Source organism: Cricetulus griseus, assembly GCF_003668045.3.
Source record: "Cricetulus griseus strain 17A/GY chromosome 1 unlocalized genomic scaffold, alternate assembly CriGri-PICRH-1.0 chr1_1, whole genome shotgun sequence".
NCBI lineage: Eukaryota > Metazoa > Chordata > Mammalia > Rodentia > Cricetidae > Cricetulus > Cricetulus griseus.
The window spans coordinates 99,647,120-99,665,786 of NW_023276807.1; the positions used below are offsets into that span (position 1 = coordinate 99,647,120).

General features: G+C 43.9%; 1 protein-coding gene across 1 annotated transcript in view; it reads left to right on the forward strand.

The window, feature by feature from the left end:
• Positions 1 to 18,667, forward strand: part of LOC100772745 (E3 ubiquitin-protein ligase ZNRF3) — a 236,684-nt gene that overhangs the window by 181,091 nt on the left and 36,926 nt on the right. The window contains 2 exon segments of the mRNA XM_027387369.2: positions 4,206 to 4,368; positions 9,333 to 9,424. Of these exon segments, the coding sequence (XP_027243170.1) occupies positions 4,206 to 4,368; positions 9,333 to 9,424 (255 nt within the window).

The window sequence follows — 18,667 nt, forward strand, 5'->3', positions numbered from 1 at the left end:
CCTTGTACCCTTCCTACAGTGTTCTTCCCACTCTTCCCCAGTTAGTCCCTCACACTTCTCGAATACTGACTCCTGTCTGAGCCGTGCCAGACCCCTCTGTTTCATAGCACTGACTATTGTCTGATACTGACATGGGTTTATGAACCTGTGTTCCCTGTTAACAAGGGAAGGCCAAGAATCCATAGTCTATTCACCACAGCTCTGGACAATGGTAAGGACTGAAAAATTGTTGAACGCATTCATGAATGGTGGTGTAGACATTAGGTCTCTTGCCTTCATTCATTCTCTTTTACTGAAAATGTGAATATACAAGATACCAGGTGATTTTTGTTGTTGTTGTTGTTTTAGCCTCTCCTTGCTTATCTAGACAAAGCTATATCAGTTTCATAGCAGTAGAAAAGAAGGGTGACAGGGTCCTCATTATCTCACTCACACCCTGATGAAGTCAGGATGCACAGATAACTTCCAGTCCATAACAAATAGTGTACTAGGCAAATCGTTTTTTTTTTTTTTAATTAAAATCTAGTATGCTTATTTAGAGTGGATACAAGAACTGCCTGAGAGGGATGCTACCACACCTGTGATCTTATTGCTCGAAAGGCAGGAGGATCAGGAGTTCAAGGCCAGTCTCAGCTACATAGTTAGTGTTAGATTAGTCTGAGCTACAAGAGACTGTCTCCAAAAACCTTGAAAAAGAGTAGATCTGGAAAAAAAAAAAAAAAACTTCCAGAACCAGAAAAGGCATCACTGTCATATTCCTGCTGTTAATGGCATCTCAATACCATTCATGGCACATTCTTTTGTGGTACAAATAAAACCATTTGAGTCCTTGGGAATATGCCCCACAGGTTGCTGTCTATCTCTGAGGTTATTGCTGTTTTGATGACTTGTGAATCATTGGCCTGTTTTGGTTCCTTGCTTGCTTGTTTGAGACAGTGTCTCATGTAGCTCAGGCCAGGCTTTAACTGGCTTTGTAGCCAAGGATGACTTAGAACTCCTGAACCTCCAGCCTCCATCTCCCAAGTGCTGGTATTACAGGTATATTCCACCATACCCTACTTCCTCGCCACTTTTTTTTTTTTAGATTTGGTTTTCTTTTTATTTGTGTGTGTGTGTGTGTGTGTGTGTGTGTGTGTGTGTGTGTGTGTGTGTGTGTATTTGTGTGCTGGTGCCTGCAGAGGCCAGAAAAGACACAGGATCTTCTGGAGCTGGAATTACAGGAGGGTTGTAAACTTCCTAATTTGGGTACTGGAAGCAAACCTCAGGTCTTCTGGAAGAGCAGCAAGTATTCTTAACAGCTGAGCTATCTCTCTAGCCCCCCACTTTTTAAAAAATGTATCTTTATCATCTATATTTAAGGTAGGCAACATAACGTATTTTTGTTTGTTTTTGTTTTGAGACAGAATCTCACTATTAGCTCCAGCTGATCTGGAATGCCCTATGTAGACCAGGCTAGCCTCAAACTCTCAGAAACCCATCTGCCTCTGCCTCTGCCTCTGGATATTATACCCAATCCTGCAACATTATGTTTCGATGTATAAGATTATGTAGGGCAGAAAGCAGTTGACAGAGGTTGACCTGATATTCTTAGAATCATCTAGTCCTTAAAAAAAAAAAAAAGCCAGTGGTGGCGACACACATCTTTAATCCCAGAATTCAGGAGGCAGAGGCAGGTGGATCTCTGTGAGTTTGAGGCCAGCCTGGTCTACAGAGCAAGTTCTAGGACATCCATGGCTACACAGAGAAACCCTGTCTCGAAAAACAAAAACAACAAAAAAGCAAAACAAAAATAAATACCAGTCTGATTAAAGTTAATTAATTAATTAATTAAAAGAATCATCCAGTCTTGTGACTCCAGAACTGATCAGGCAACAGAATTACCTAGGTTGGAATAGAGCTCTGATGTGAAACACGCCATACACATATTATCCTCTCCTCCCATCCCTTCTAATGTAGTTGCCCGTGGTATCTGTAGTGCTGCTCCAGGCCTCTAAGAATTCCAAAATGCAGATACTCACATTCATATTTTGCACGTCGTCTGTACATTCCCTCCATGTGCTTTAAGTCATCTTTAGATTGTTTAGAATACCCAATATGATTAAAATGCAGTACGAGTAGTTGTGAGACCACATTGCTCAGGGAGTAATTAAGGGAAGATATCAGTGCGTGTGGGACCTGGGTTTAGGACTGGATGTGTGTGTGTGTGTGTGTGTGTGTGTGTGTGTGTGTGTGTGTGTGTGTCCCTAGTGACAAGTGAGTGCTGTGGGGCAGACAAAGGAAGGAGGCAAAGAGGCAGAGATGAGAAGGGGCTTCTGAGGAGGCGATGTTTATCTTGCAACTGGAAATATTAGAGGAAGAACATTTGGGCAGGAAATGGGGAAGTGTGTTCCCAGGATTAAAAGCAGGCTAGTGTGGTTTGACCACAGTGAGTGACTAAGGGAAGAGCTGGGCTTACAGCAGGGAGGCCTTGCAAACACCCACAAGACAAACCTTCATTCTCTTGGGACCTTTGAGTTCTATGTGGAAAGTGGGTTGTAGAGCTGAGAAGGCAACAGCGAGATCTAAACTGTTCCCTTATGACCAGTGGGGCCAAAACAGAGGTGCTAAAGATGGGGGGGGGGAGGAAGTTACAGGAAGTCAACAGGGAAGTGGGGTGAAGGACAGAAAGGGTACCTACCACTGGAGGGCTTCTGCTGGAGTCCAGTAGGACCTATCCAAGTGCTGTGGCTGCCTCCTGTGTGAAGAGGGGTGTGATCAAACAGCATGGTACACCCTTAAGCATGACGGGAATACTAGAACTGGTGCAGATAGTGGCGATTTATCCATATCAGCAACAATCCAAGACAATGAGCCAAAGCTGAGCCTTTGGTCCTGTGTATGTCACTCTGCTGAGCCGATGTCCTCTAGTGCCTTTGAGCTTTGTGTCAATGTCCTCATGGTACTTGAGGACTCACACTTACCATGTTAATGTTGCACCAGGCATGATAAGTTGCTGTGGTTTTCTGTGTCTCTTAGAATTCCAGATTATTTGAGCCACCCATAAATGGTGCTATTCCAGATAAAATACAGAGCCTAGCTGGTAGGAGGAAGGTGTGACTGGAAGGAAGATGTTTGGTCTCTAAGTAGTCAGAGAAAGGTCTTTCGGAATGGAGATGTGTCCTGTTGTCCACATGCCTCCTAGTCTACAGCAGGCACATGCCCTGCCCAATGGGAGACAGCGTCATGTCTTTATTACCGGAAGTGATACGTCACTGTGTGCCAGGAGAAAGAACGGAAGAAAGCTAAGAATGTCGGGCTAACTCCCCCAGACTGTCAGGGTTCTAGTGATACATCTTAAAGAAGTGTTTGAAGTGCTTCTATCTGTCAGTTTCAACTAAGCTAATTTTAAAAATTGCTCTTTGTACTCTGCCTTTCTCATGAACCTCTGTGAGTTTAATGCATACAATATGTGGGAAGAAGCCTGGCGGTCTCAGTTCCCATCCCCCAGAGTCTGAGAAGTGGATTTTAGAAGTGCGTGATTACACCTGCAAGGATCTGTTATTTCATGAAATGGGACCCGAGTCCATTTTCAACACATTTTCTAGGAAAGCATTTCAGGAAGAGGTGAGAAAAAGTGCTGTCCCAGTCCTCCATTGCCCCCTGTTTTGTTGCACCTCAGACAAGGCAGGGAGGACTGTTCCTCATTACCAGGGAATGTGAGTCATTCCCAGATTTGTGTGATTGGGATTCCAAAGCATTGCTGTATCCGATGGCCTTATTAAATCCAAGTGTCAGAGCAGCCTTTCAGACTGTAGGGGAGCTCTCAGTTACAGCTGGTGACCTGGTTCTAGTTACCATACAGAGATGCTGGCTAGAGCAGTGGCCCCCTCCGAGTGCCCAGAATTCCACGCGCATATCTATTAGCAACTATTCTAGATTTGGGGTTTTCTTGGCTCACTTCATGAGCTCCAGTATATTTCAGTGCCGTGTTTATATCTTCACTGGGACCTGTAGACTTCAAGGGGAAGCCCCCCAGTGGCCCAACAAGCTGGTACCAACAGTGCCCAGCATTGCAGATTCACTCAGCCCAGCAGGCCGCCCAGGATCTAGCAAAACACAATCCATTTCTAGTTTGGTCCAAACAAAACAAATAAAACATTCACCAGAGAGGGAGGAAACTACAAATGTTGCCAGAAAATTAGTATGCTGTTTTTTCCTTCTTCTAGAGTGTTTCACAGCCAATGGTGCAGATTATAGGGGAACACAGAGCTGGACAGCACTGCAAGGTGGGAAGCCATGTCTGTTCTGGAACGAGACATTCCAGCATCCATACAACACGCTGAAATACCCCAACGGGGAAGCTGGTCTGGGTGAACATAACTATTGCAGGTAAGATGGGACCATAGGGCTGCTGTAGGATGATCTTTGGTTCTTCTAGCTCCATCCAGCCCTTCTCATAGCTAGTAATACTTTCTTATCTCCCGTTGGCCAACTCAGAGAAACATATCTTTCTCTTAAAAATGAATTAATCAGAGCTGGAGAGATGGCTCAATAGTTAAGAACACAGGCCTCTCATCCAGAGGACCCAGGTTCGATTCCCAGAACCCACAATACAGATCAGAATAGTCAGTCTGTAACTCCAGTTCTGGGGGATCTGACACCTTCTTCTGGCCTCTGCAGGCACTGCAGATGGTTTACAGACAAACATGCAGGGAAATACACCCAAGAAATTAAAAAGCACATAAAAGTGAATCAGTCTCCTCCTCTGTCTTCCTCTCTTTATCTCCAGCTTAGTTTGCTTCCATACTGGCTTTCAGAGCAGTGTCCTGTCTGGCCTCTCTCTTGTCTCTTTGGGAGGATTTTCTCAGGGGGTTCTCCCACCAGCGAGCATTTCATGGGCATCAAAGATGCTGAAGATGCTGAGACCATCTGGGACCCAAACCTCCCTCTGCCGTGTTACCCAGGCTGTACTTGAACTCCTGACAGTAATTCTTCAGTGTCTTAGGCAGCTGAGTAACAGGCATGAACCACTGTGGGCTCCAGCAGGGAGCTCTGATCTCACCCACGATCTCTAGGTGCATGTTTATATTTCTTTGGGAGGTGAGCCACAGGTTTGATCAGGTTCTCAGTTATCTAAGATTGAAGACAAGTTGACAACTACTAGATGGCCCAGAGGTTAAGGTACCTCCTGTGCAAAAGTGAGGTTCAGAGTTGGGATCCTGAGAACCCAAGTAAATTCTGGGTTGTTGTGAAAGTCCTCCTGCCCTTCTAGTGCTCAGAAGGCAGAGATGAAATTCCAGGAGCATGCTGGTTACCTAGACTAGCCATAGTGACTAGCAGTGACTAGCTTGAGGTCAGTAAGAGACACTGTCTCAATGAGTTATGTGAAGGTCAACGGAAATAGCCTTCAAAGTCAACCTCACACCACATACACAAACACACATACATATATGTGTACACACACACACACACACACACACACACACAAACACACACACGAAGATTAAAACAGAATTACAAGTTTTTAGAGACCAGAGCAAAAATTCCAAGTGCCTTGTTTATTATACCTTTCAGCTCCTTATACCCAAGATTGTGATAACATGACTCATGGCTCAGCAATGTGCTGAATTTAATCATTCTTGGGACAGGTGCATAAGCTGCCTCTTGCACCATTAGAACAAGAAAGAATGATTGCAGAGTCCTACTCAGAGTTCCATACTGCGACTCTGGTTTGTTGCTACATGAACATCTCGACCATAGGGCACTGTTGACCCAGCTGAGCCAACACATATATGTCTGTATTGTATGGGCCACTCCGTTTGCTTTCCATGCCCAAGCTAACACTCTAGGTCTTTGTGGCTGTCTTGACATTACCAGGCTTGTAGTCCATGTCTTTTTTTGTTTTGTTTTGCCTTTCCCTTCAGCTCTTTACATCACCTCAATCCTAACTTGCATCAGCCGACTATCCCCTTGTTTGCTTTTACTATAGTTTTTCATTTGTCACTGTAAAAGCATTAAAAGTTTGTTACAAGCCAGGCATAGTTGTGTACATACCTATAATCTCAGCACCTGAGAGAAGACCAAGAATCCAAGGTTATCCTTGGCTATATCATGAGTTTGAAGACAGCTTGGGCTATGTAAGATCATGTCACAAAAACCTAAACCAATACAAAGTAAAAGCTTTATTAAGTGTTTAGACAGTCCTACTGTTGTTCTTCTCTCCCTGAGCCCTGCCTGGCAAAGCCTCAAAGTATTATGTGTGCCATCTTTCCATTCTGCTACCATTTGTATTTTTTAAGATATATTTCATTATTTTAAATTGTGTGTATATGTGTTTGTGTGGGTCTATACATGAGTGCAGGTGCCAAAGAAGGCAAGAATTGTCAAATCCCCTGTAGTTGTAGTTATAGATAGCTGTGAGCTACCCGAGATGGATTCTGGGAACTAGATTCCAGATCCACCAGAAGAGCAGTGTGTGCTTTTAACCACTGAGCCATCTCTCAAGTCCCTGTCCTTTGTATTTTGTTAGGGTTTCTTATGATCATTAATCAGTTCTTCAAGTATTTTCAAAGTTTGTCTATTAATGTCTTTTATAGATAAAAACTTGCAGTCTACTAAGGTGATTTTTGTAGGAAAAGGTGCTTGGTGCCATGCCTCATGACCTACATTCAATACTCTGAACCCAATGGCAGAAAGAGAGAACCAACTCCCACAAGCTCTGTATGAGTGCCATGGCATGAGCTCTTACACAGTGTGCATACACTCACATGCAGATAAGTAAGTGACTGTCTAAAAATAACGCTAGGGAGACAGTTTGGTAAAGTGCTCGTCCAGAGGGCTGGGTTTGAGTCCCCAGAACCCACATTAAAAAAAGCTCTGCACCTGGACGTGGTGGCACACACCTTTGATCCCAGCACTCTATGAGTTCAAGGCCAGCCTGGTCTACAAAGTGAGTTCCAGGACAGCCAGGGCTACACAGGGAAACCCTGTCTTAAAAAACAAGCAAATACCTACCCCTCCCAAAACAAGAGTTCTGCACGGTTATGCTCTTATAATCCCAACAGTGGGAGGTAAAGGCAGGCAGATTCCTGGGCCTTCTGGCTCACCACTAGGCAAGTTTCAGGCCAGTGAGAGAAACCCTGTCTTAAAATTAAAAAAAAAAAAAAAAAAAAAAAAAAAAAAAAAAAAAAAAAAAAAAAAGATGATCTGCACCTAAAGAGCAGTACTCAAGGTTGACCTCTGTTCTCCAAATGTACACTCAGGTGCAGGCATACGTATGAACACGTGCTCACACAGACTCATGAACATGGACCCAAGCGTTCGTGTGCACACATATGAACATGCACACATACATGAGCACACACATTTATTCATAATCACGCACAGACAGGTGAACATGCGTATACACACCTATCCCCACTCCACTACTCCATTTCTGTTATATTCCCTTCCTCTGATTTTTCTGTTCACAGGGATAGTTGGGTTGGGAATGGTTTTTTGTTGTTGCCTACTTGTTTTTGTCTTTGTTTTCTTATATGGCCACTTGTTGTCTCCTAAGGTGTTTTGCTTTGCTTCATTTTCTTTGCAATTCTGGGGAAATTATCTGCCACTGTGCTGTCCCTGAAGTGTTTCCTGATAGGTTAGTTTACCCTGTTACTCTCTAAACATTCTCAAATCTCAGAAGAACTATTATTTTAAATTTGACCCTAGGTAAATTTTAAATTTCCAATGAGAAAAAAAAAAATTCTACTAGATGAGTGCCCAGGTCTATTTACAGGCTTGCAGGAGCACATCCATAGGCATACAGAGGGCTGTACCCGAGGGCAAGGGCCGGCTTGGAGCACCTTCCCCCAGTGTCTTCCCCCTTACCTCCTTGGGCTACAGCCCTCTGGTTTGATGGAATGTACCAGACCTGAATTACCAGTTTATACTTCCAAAGGAGAGAGGCTGAACCTCTCGTGTTGATGATATCACACCAGTCCAGGCCTTTGGCGTTAGCGATGCAGAGAAGTAAGGATGGGTCTGCCTGCTCTTTATTAAGCTATTCCAGTGCTTTTCAGAATGGCTTTGACATTGATAATAAACACTTGTTGTCTAGGGGGTTTATCCAATACTACATCAAAGCTGGCTCGGAACAGAGGGAGGAAGATGCCAGTGAAGTACTGTTTAAAGAAGGGCTTTGTACAGGCTCTGCCACTTTGATTTCTCAGTTGACATCCGACACCATGTTTGTCTTGTGCGACTTTTCAGATCCATCTCATCTGAGATGTCTATACGCTATTGAGTGATGGGAACAGGCTTCTCCTGGCTGGGCCTGAAGTATCTAGGTTAGAGGGGGAGGCAGAGCCAGGGAAGAGTGGAGTTGTCACTCACACCTGTCTTTGGGCACAAAAAGAAAAGAATCCTTTGTGCCTGGGAAGCTTATCTTCTAGGCCACACAATGGGCTTGTCCGCTCAGGCCCATAAGCCTGCTGCAGAGCTCCACCAGGGTGGGGTGTGGGGGCTGTCCTCATGCCCATTTCCTGCCTAACTGGAGTGTCAGGTTTCCAGTATTCTGAGTCTAAATAAAAGGGGCCTGGGAAGGGGTGAAGAGAGGCGGCCTTGTCTCTCTGGAGCTGCCTGCCCCTGTCATTTGAACTACTTCACTAGCATCGCTCTTTATTGTCATGATGTCCCTGCACCAAAATGACCTTGAAGGTCATTTACTCCAAGATGCTCTCACTTGGGAATATGAAAATAAATCTTTAAAAAACAGGATTGTCACGTTAGAAGTTCGTGTCCTGACTAAGAAGCCTCTGTGGGGGCCATGTGGTGATGGAGGAAGGCACCACTTCTGTCATGTGTGAGTTAGCCAGGCTCGACTGGGTAGGCTTGCCAGCTGACTTTGTGTTATGTGAATTTATTTGGCTGTTTAGAAACTACATACTTGGGATAATCGTTACTGAAGAAGAAACTAAAATCAGAAGAAAAAAAACTAAAATTGCCAATAATCTTATCACCCAGAAATAAATATTTTTAGGATCTGAGATTAAACCCTTCCTTAAATATACCTTTTCCAAGCTTGTGTTACCTGTGGTTTTATTGTTTTGTTTGTTTGTTTGAGACAGGGTCCTACTGTATAGTCCAGGCTGGCCGAGAACTTGTAGTAATCCTCCTGCCTCAGCTTGTGCTTGAGTTTTGGGGTTATAGGCCTGAGCCACTGTGGCCAGTTTGTGTTTTCCTTCTTGATGAGAGATTGCATTGAAATGCACAGCAGTTGTTAGAAATGACAGGGAACTCAACACTGTAAAGCAGAATAGGCCAGGTGACTTGAAACACAAGCAGTGTCATCAGTGTGTCCTTATTCCCAACAGAAATCCAGATGGAGACGTGAGCCCCTGGTGCTATGTGGCGGAGCATGAGGACGGTGTCTACTGGAAGTACTGTGATATTCCTGCCTGCCAGAGTAAGGCTAACACACCCTCTGATAGCTTGGGGCCTGAGTACTAAGCTCAGAGCAGGAGGCACTGCCCAAGGTTAACTCCTGTTGCTGGCTTTTATTAGTGAGTGCAAGAAGCATCATGGGTGTGGGCTTCCACTTCTCTTGTTGAGTTCTCAAGTACTAGGAACGTTCCATGGCATACCATTTCCTGGGTGTTTCCCAGGTCGGTAAGCTTAATGAAAACTCATGTATTTGATATTACTTGGGCTCAATTTCTCTGAAAAATGATAGTGACTGGTTATATAGCACAGTATCTATTGTGTTTTTAATGTTGATTCATGGCAAAGTCTCTTCAATCTTTTGTGTTTATATATGTGTGTATTCATATGTATGTGAGCGTGTGCATGTGCACATATGTGTGTGGGTATGTGTATGTGTTCATATATGTGTGGATATGTGTGTATACATGTGTTCATATGTGTGCAGGGATGTATATGTGCATATGTGCATACATGCATTATGTGTGGAGGCCGATAGTCAGCCTTGGGTGCCATCCACCTTGTTTGCTGATCCTGGATGTCTAACTGGGACTGATGGGCTAGGCAAGGCTGTCTGGGCAGAGCCCTAGAGATCCTCTTGTCTTCACCTTTCTAGCTCAGGGATTATAAGCCTATGTCAGCATGCCTGGCTTTTTATATGGGTGCTGGAGACTAAGCTCTGGTCCTTAGGATTGTGTGGCAAGCACTTTACCCACTAAGCTATCTCTCCAGGCCCTTCTTTAGCCTTTTAGTAGTCCTGTTTCTTTACTGTTTGATTCATTCATTTCTATACTCAGTTGTTACCTTCCTGATACAAAGACAGGAGGAAGGACACCCAGATCCTTAGGAGAACTGCAGTTTTAAATGAGTCTTGTTTGTTCTGGGGTATTTGGGGCTGTTGTTGTTTTGCCTGCCTGACCTGTGACACTGTCATGATGGCACAGGACTATAGCCCTAGCACTCTGAAACCTGAAGCAGAAAGTGATTGAATTATGTGGTAAAATCCTGGCTCAAAACAAATATTAAAAATAGTAGTTGGAGAGCACTGGCTGCTCCTGGAGAGGACCCAAGTTTTGTTCCCAGCACCACCATAAAGTGGCTCACAACAGCCAGCTACTCCAGCTTCAGGAGATCCATGCTGTGACTTTGTGGCACCTGCACTCAGAAGTGTGCATACCCACAAGCATGTACACACATAACTTAAGAATAAAATACACCCGGGGGTGTATGTTTTGTTTTGCTTTGCATCAGGCAACAGGGTCTCACTAGTCCTGACTGTCCTGAAACTCACTATATAGACTAAGCTGGCCTCAAACTCACAGAGATCCACCTGCATCTGCTTCTGCCCAGCCACTAGCTGACTTTCCCCCCTTTTTATAAGTCTGCTCCTCTCCCTGCTTCTTCGTCCTTGGGTCAAGAAGATTGTGTTTGTACTGTGATGTGGTGGTTTTCAGGGACCTGGGATCCCTCTGCTTCTTGCCTAGGACAGTCTGAATACTGATGGTGCCAGGGGAAGGAAAAGGCAGACCAGTCCCACTACCCCCACTGTCGCCATCCTTCCAGCCTGAGGGTGCTTTAATGCAGGTCTCATGTCAGAAAACCACCGTTAAAGACCAGAAGAATGGGCCCTTTGCTCAGTCTGCTTAGCCAGATTTTTAGAATGATAAAACATGTCATTTGGCGGTGACTGTGTGAAGAAGGGCAGGGAGGAAAGCGGATTTCCCTCGGTCCATTTGTTCTACACAAAGATGGCCTTTTCCTCAAGGGCTGTGCCACTCTCCCAGGAAGGACACAGGGTATTTCAATCTAGGCACTTTCGTTTGGAAAGATAATGTTCAGCCCATATTTATAAAGTACAATTCGGGCCAGTAGGGGCTGATTCATGTAGTCATTGAAACTAGATTCAAGAAGAGAAAATTGTGGCAAAATCCAACTAGTACATCTCTAACATCCCCATAGTTCTTTTTGTCTGTTTGTTTGTTCAGGTTTTTTGTTGTTGTTGTTTTTGTTTTTTGAAACAGGGTTTCTCTGTGTAGCCTTAGCTGTCCTAGAACTCACTGTGTAGACCAGACTGGTCTTGAACTCACAGAGATCCTCCTACCTCTGCCTCCCAAGTGTGTGTGCACCACCACTGCCTAAGTATATCCCTACTGCTCTTAAAACAGAAAAGTAAATACCATTTCCGTCCTTCTGGTGCTTGATGCCTTCTCAAATGGTCAAGGATAGAGGCTTGCAAATGGGAGAAAGGAGACAGTGTTTTTTTGAAAATCATCCAGTTCGCTCTATTATAGCAAATGTCCTTGTCAAGTCAAAGCACTGGCCTCAACCAAGTCTCTAACGTGCTTGATTGGCATGGCTGAAGAAAAGGCCATATGCTGTTTGTAGCAGGAGACCTGGGATTTAACAGATATATGGTGGCCTCTTTTAGGCCACATTTATCCTATTTCTGGATGTGGAGTCACTATTTTTATAAATTACACCAGCCAGCCTCTGTAAAACTTGCTTATTCATGACTAGCATTGGACTCATCATATAAGAAAAGGCCTGTAACATGATCAAGTTCCTGGAAAGTGCATATCTGACTAATAGGTTCCACAGGAGGCAGGGGAGTGAATGTTTAGGGGACAAAGTTGAATGGTAAGACATTGTGTGAAGACCAGAATCTCTGCCCCCTGGTGTGCTACAAACAGGGCTATGGCAACAGGAGGTGGAGATGGAGTGGGATTCAGAGGAAAAATCAGACTGCTCACAACTCTGTAGTGCTTGGATCGGAATTTATTATTAAAGGGCAGTACCTCAGAGGTCATTGCATTCACCTGCACCCCTGCTCCCCACCAGCTGTGTTTGCCAATATGTTTCTCAGAACCCCAAGTTCTTATAGCTTCAAGAAGAAATAAGACAAACCTTTGAGGGGAACTCTGGGCCTGATGTCCTTTGCATCTTTCCCTTACGTTAAATAATCATTCTTTTATGTCATTGCTTTTGAGGGACATGCTTGTGTAGTCTCCAATATGGCTTTTAATTTACTCTTTTTTACATGTGGATTTTTTTTTCTTTTGAGATAGGGTCTCAACTATATAGCCCAGGCTGGACTAGAACTCACAACTTTGTGCTTTAGCCTTCTGAATTCTGGGATTACAGGCATATGCCACACTCCAAATTTAGGATTTTAAAAAGTAAACAGTGTAATTTTTGAGTGGGAAAGTGGTCTGAAAATGACATTTAAAAGTAGATTCAGGGCTCAGGAGATGCTCAGGCGGTAAAGGCACCTGTGGGCTGGTGACCTGAGTTTGAGCCTCAGACCCTAACAGCCCTAAGGAGAGAACTGACGCCCACGTGTTATCCTCTCGTCTCACACACGTGCTCCCCATCTAAAATAAACAGTGTCACTAAAACGCACTTTCTTTTTTCTTTTTTTTTTTTTTTTTTTTTTTTTTTTTTTTTTTTTTTTTTTCCGAGACAGGGTTTCTCTGTGGCTTTGGAGGCTGTCCTGGAACTAGCTCTTATAGACCAGGCTGGTCTCCAACTCACAGAAATCTGCCTGCCTCTGCCTCTCAAGTGCTGGGATTAAAGGCGTGAGCTACCAATGCCCGGCAAAAAAACCCAAACTTTTGAAGATGCTCTTTTATTTTTATTATCTGTGTGAGGATATGTGCAATGTGTGCAGGTACCATATCCCTCCGAGCCAGAGCTTTAGGTGGTGTGAACTGAGCTCAGGTCCTCTGGAAGCTCAGTATGTCCTCTTACCACCACTGCACCACCTCTCCAGTCATTTTCTTTTTAAATATTTTATTTATTTTTATTTTATGTGCACATTTGTCTGTGAGAGGATGTAGGATTCCCCTTGAACTGGAGTTATAGACAGTTGTGAGCTGCCATGTGAGTGATAGGAATTAAACCCAGGTCCTCTGGAAGAGCAGCCAATGCTCTTAACTGCCAAGCCACCTTTCCAGCCCTTTTAAAAAAAAAAAGAAAAGTCAAATAGAGTTTTCTGCACACAGCTTACTTGGGTCTGAGGCCCCAGGCATGAAAAATTTACCTTCTCATTTCTGAGAGCTATTTTTGTTTTAAATCTATCCAAAACGTTCACCTATAAATCTAGCTACAAAAATTCATCTTTAAATTAGAGAAATTTCAAAGGATGAATCAATGATATTAGTAAATTTCTATTAACTTTAGTAACTAAAACAATGGGATGGTGGCATTTGTCTCCCAGGCTGGTCCTGATCTGTGGGATTAGGTTACCCATGTCAACCTCCTGCATAAAGGGGCTGTGGGTCAGAGCAGTTCCTAGGGTCATTTCCCTCTTTCCACAAGATGGGTCCTGGGGATCAAGCTCTAGCTGCCGCTGGGCTGCAGCTGCCTTGACTCACTGAACTAGCTCTTGAAAGAATTTTTTTTTTTTTTTTAAAGACAAGTTCTTACTCTGTAGCTCTTGCTGGCCTTTAGAGCTCCCTATGTACACCAGGCTGACCTTGTACTCATAGAGATCTACCTGCCTCTGACTCCCAAATACTGGTGCTATGTGACACCATGCCCAGCTATATTTTTTTAAGTAAAGTTTCACACCTTGTAAGATCTTAAGTATTTAAAAAGCATATATGTATGTATACCATTCAGAATATCTGGATTGAAATATGTGGCGTGAGATCAGCGCAGGGCCTCTCTCACCTGTTGGCCAGCAGCCTACTACCAGGCAGCGTCGCCGACTCCTGCAGCACTCCACATTAGCTTGTCAGTGCCTGAATTTGTTGTTAAAGTTTGTTATTAAGGCTTTAATTAAGCTTATTACAACTCTTAATTATTACTTAAAGTTGTGAAAACTATTCATTATTGAAGTCGTTATTAAAATTAATTATTAAAGTTTAAAATCATAAGAACTTTAGGAGCCAGCAAAGATGGCTCAGTGCATAAGAGTGCTTACAACGAAGCCCAATGACCTGAGTTTGATCCTTAGTATTCCTCGCATAGTTCAGTACAAAACCAACTCCTGCCAGTTGTCCTCTGGTCTCCATGCTTGCTGTGGCTTGCTGGTCTACATGCATGCACAAATAGACAAATAAATATAGTAAAAATTATAAGAACTTTAAAAGTTGTTAGCTGTGACAAATGGTATTTATTTCTTCCCTTTTTATGTGTGTGGCGCTAGAAGTAGAACCCAGGGCCCTGACACACCCTAGGAGAGTGCTCCACAACTGAGGCCCCCAGCCCCTATTTCTTAGGCTCTGACAATACACAAGACCTTGTATCCAAGTGTGGTCTGTAGTCTATGGAAGCCTGTAGTTTAAGATAGAAGACTGGCACATGAGCAGGTGAGCATATATATACACAATACTCTGCAGAAGTAAGGTTGACAAAAGTCACAAACACGAAAGAGGTATGGGCCAGATGTTGAAGGAGGTTGGATCACTGGTTATCAGCAGAACTATAAGTTTTAAGGCTCTAGATCAGCAGTTTTCTCAACCTCTGGGTTGAGACCCCTTTGGAGGCAGAACAACCCTTTCACAGAGGTCACCTAAGACCATCAGAAACATTACAATTCATAACAGTAACAAAATGGCAGTTATGTAGTAGCAACAAAAAAATTTTATGGTCTGGAGTCACCACAACATGAGGAACTGTATTGAAGGGTCGCAGTGTTACGAAGGTTGAGAACCACTGCTCTAGAGTGGAGAGATGGCCCAGCGGTTAAGAGCACTGGCTACTCTTACAGAGGACCCAGCTTTGATTCCCAGCAACCACATGGTGGTTCACAAGCATCTGTAACTCTAATCCCAAGAAGTGACACCCTCTTCTGGCCTCTGTAGACACCAGCCATGCACATGATATACAGACATCATGCAGACAAAATACCCATAAATAAGTAAATACCCATTAAATAAGTAAAAATTGAGCTAAGTAAGAAACCAGCTCTGAAACCGTCAAACTGGACTGTAAGAACAAACATGATGGTGGCACACATCAGTAATCCCAGCTCTTGGCCTCGAGGCAGTCAGTTGGATCTCTGAGTTCAAAGCCATCTTGATCTACATATCAAGTTAGTTCTAGGCCGACCACAGCTACATAGAGAGACCTTGTCTGAGAAAAAAAAAAAAAAGAAAAAAAAAAAGGAGGAGGAGGATGAGAAAGTAGAGTGGGGTGGTCAGGGTAAAGGAGGCAGAAAGGTCAAAACGTCCCAGTGTAGTATCACTCTGAATCCCAAGCAGGTCCGTCTTCTAAAACAAGAAGGAACAGGGGGCTGGAGAGATGGCTCAGCGGTTAAGAGCACTGACTGTTCTTCCAGAGGTCCTGAGTTCAATTCCCAGCAACCACATGGTGGCTCACAACCACCTTGAATGAGATATGGTGCCCTCTGCTGGCAGACAGAAGACTGTATACATAATAAATAAATAAAATCTTAAAAAAAAAAAACAAGAAGGAGCAGAGGTGAGGTCTGAGACGATGGTGAAGCCTGCATGGGAAGTTGTGCAGTCTGCTGTAGTGTGGTGATGATCACCTCCAGGAGATGTTGCTCCATAGCTCCCTTCTTTTTACATCTTTAAATTTGTGTATGTTTGTTCCTGCTTGTGGAGATCAGAGAATAATTTGTGAGAGTTGGTTCTCTCCTTCCACCTCGTGGATTCTGAGGATCCACATTAGGTTGTCAGACTTGGTAGCAAGCCCCTTTCCCGAGAGCCATCTCTGTTGCCATTCTCATGACTTCTTAAGCCTGTCCAAGGGATTTGTAGTGTGAGTCTCTGTGACCTTTGAGAAGTTCTCTATTGACTGTGTCCTTCACATAAAGCAGCTGGAAAGCACGCCAGCAAGGTCTGTCTCAGCCAATGACCTCACCAGCTGAATTAGAGTTCTCTAAAAGAACAGAACTAATAGAAATATGCATATATATTTGGGATATACATACATGGGATTTATAGCATGGCTTATGGGCTGTGGTCTGAGCAGCCCAACAATGGTCGTCTCCTAACAGAAAGGCCAAGGATCTAGTAGTTGTTCAGTCTTTGAGACTAGATGTCTCCGAATTCGAAGTCTGGTGCTGAAGTCCTAGGGAAGTCCTAGAGAGCCACTATGTTGGAATTCCAGAGAAGTAGGTTCTAACACCAGTGAAGGCATGTCTTAGGCACAGGGTAGGTGAACTTGCCAGCGAGAGTGAGGGCAAGTAGGTAAAATGCAAAAGCTTCCTTCTTCTATGTCCTTTTATATGGGCTGCCACCAGAAGGTATGGCCCAGACTTAAGGTGAGTCTTCCATCTCAAATCCAATGAAGAAACATCCCTCACAGGTGTACCCAGCTGCTTGGGTTTTAGTTAATTCCAGATGTCATCACTGACAACCAGGATTACTCATCACACCAGCTCAAGTTCCTTTTAACTATGTGGCACTCTGGTTTGTTTTGGTCTTCCTTAGCTGTTGTTCATTTTTGCCCCAAAATAGAATTTGAAAGCTTTCAATTGAGATCTCTTGTAAGAGTCTTGAGCTGCACAAAGGGCATGTTGGCAGGGTAGTCAAGGCTGTCTCCACCGTAGGACATATGTTGTTGCTGGAGCTGGATACACCACCTCTGTGTCAAATTGGGTTCAATACAGGCCTCCAAGGCAAGACTAGCTCCTTTTCCTTCTGGTCCTTGTAAGCAGCCTTGTTCTCTTGAAAACTGGGGCCCCAGGACGGGTTTGAGCTATTGAGGCTAATTGTTGTGTGTGTGTGTGTGTGTGTGTGTGTGTGTGTGTGTGTGTGTGTGTGTGTGTGTGTGTGTGTGTTCTTTAGGAGCTAAGGTTGAAATTCATATAGTATAGAGAAGTATTAAGGTTCCATTTTTTGACATTGTGGAAATGAAAAGATTGACTCAATGATGACAGGTGGTCAGCAACTCACGCTGCCAGCTCTTAGTTGTTTTCTTTTCTTTGGGGCTGGGCAATCTCAAGCCCAGGAGCAGAACAGGCTGCCACAGTATCCAGGAAACCTTGCTGCACAGCTGCACTGAATGCTGGGCTGGCACTGTGCGCATCCTCTGCCCGGCTGTTATCATCTGGGAACTGGCTTTGGGTTTGGACCCCCTACACAGAACTCTTTGCCAGCCCTGTCTAGGCCTTGGGGTCTTTCCCACTTCAAGCTTCACTGCTTTGTGCTGAATTTATCTCTCTTGTTTTGTTTTGTAAATGTTTCTCTACAAACAATTGATTCATACTGTCTCCTAGAATTCTTTTTTTTTTTAATTTTATGTATATTGGTATTTTGCCTGCACCTATGTCTACGTGAGGGTGTTGGATTACTTAGAACTGGAGTTATAGATGGTTGTGAGCTGCCTTGTGGGTGTTGGGAATTGAACCCTGGTCCTCTGGAAGAATATTCAGTGTTCTTAATGGCTAAGCCATGTCTCCAGCCCCAAGTCCATCTCTTAAAGACAGAACTCATTGCATCATTTACATTTTACAGCCAAAAGAAAATTCAGTAGCCAAAGCAGTAGTGGAGGCAACATAAATACTACAGACCTGCAGAGCCTCTGTCTTGGCATATGACTACTTAGCATTTTCGTTCATGTGCACCCTTTTGGACTGCACATGTTGGCACTGTCAGAATCCTACTGTGATATCATTTGATTTTGCTGTGACAAGTTTTGTCTTTCCAACAAGGTTAAGCTGTTTGATGACAGGGTCTGGGATGGCTCTGGATTTCCTGGGCAGTGGTGAGCCTAAGTCAGAGGATTTCTCAGGAAGCTGTGCTTGCATAGTGGACACCCTCCACTGGGGTCTCTGTGTAGCTGTGGAAGGACACTGGTGGAAGTTAGGGATGATTGCCAAAAAACCAGAATGCTTTAAATCTCCCCACATCTGGTGCAGCAGGCTAGAGAAGATACTAAACACTCTTCCTCGATCCAATCCAGTGAGGTCATATCTCTTTCTGGGTGATAAAACATGAGGGAAGGGAAAGCATTTGGGCCTTAGCATCACTGGCCAGGGCTCACATCATCATTCCTTCAGTAGCTTTAGGCAGAGCACCTCTTCTCTGAGCTTTCTCTACTCATCTGTGTCTTCTAAGCTATTTTGAAGATTTGATTAATAAAATGTACCCAACCTCAAGTTTAGGACTAGCTAATAGAAGGCATGAAAATGTCACTCACTATTGTGTTGGTGTGTTCTCCCCAAGGAATAGACTACCCTGGCATGCTCCTGCCATCCGATTTCTAAGATGTTTATTTATGATCTGCCTTTTGTTTCTGTCTACTCTTATCCAAC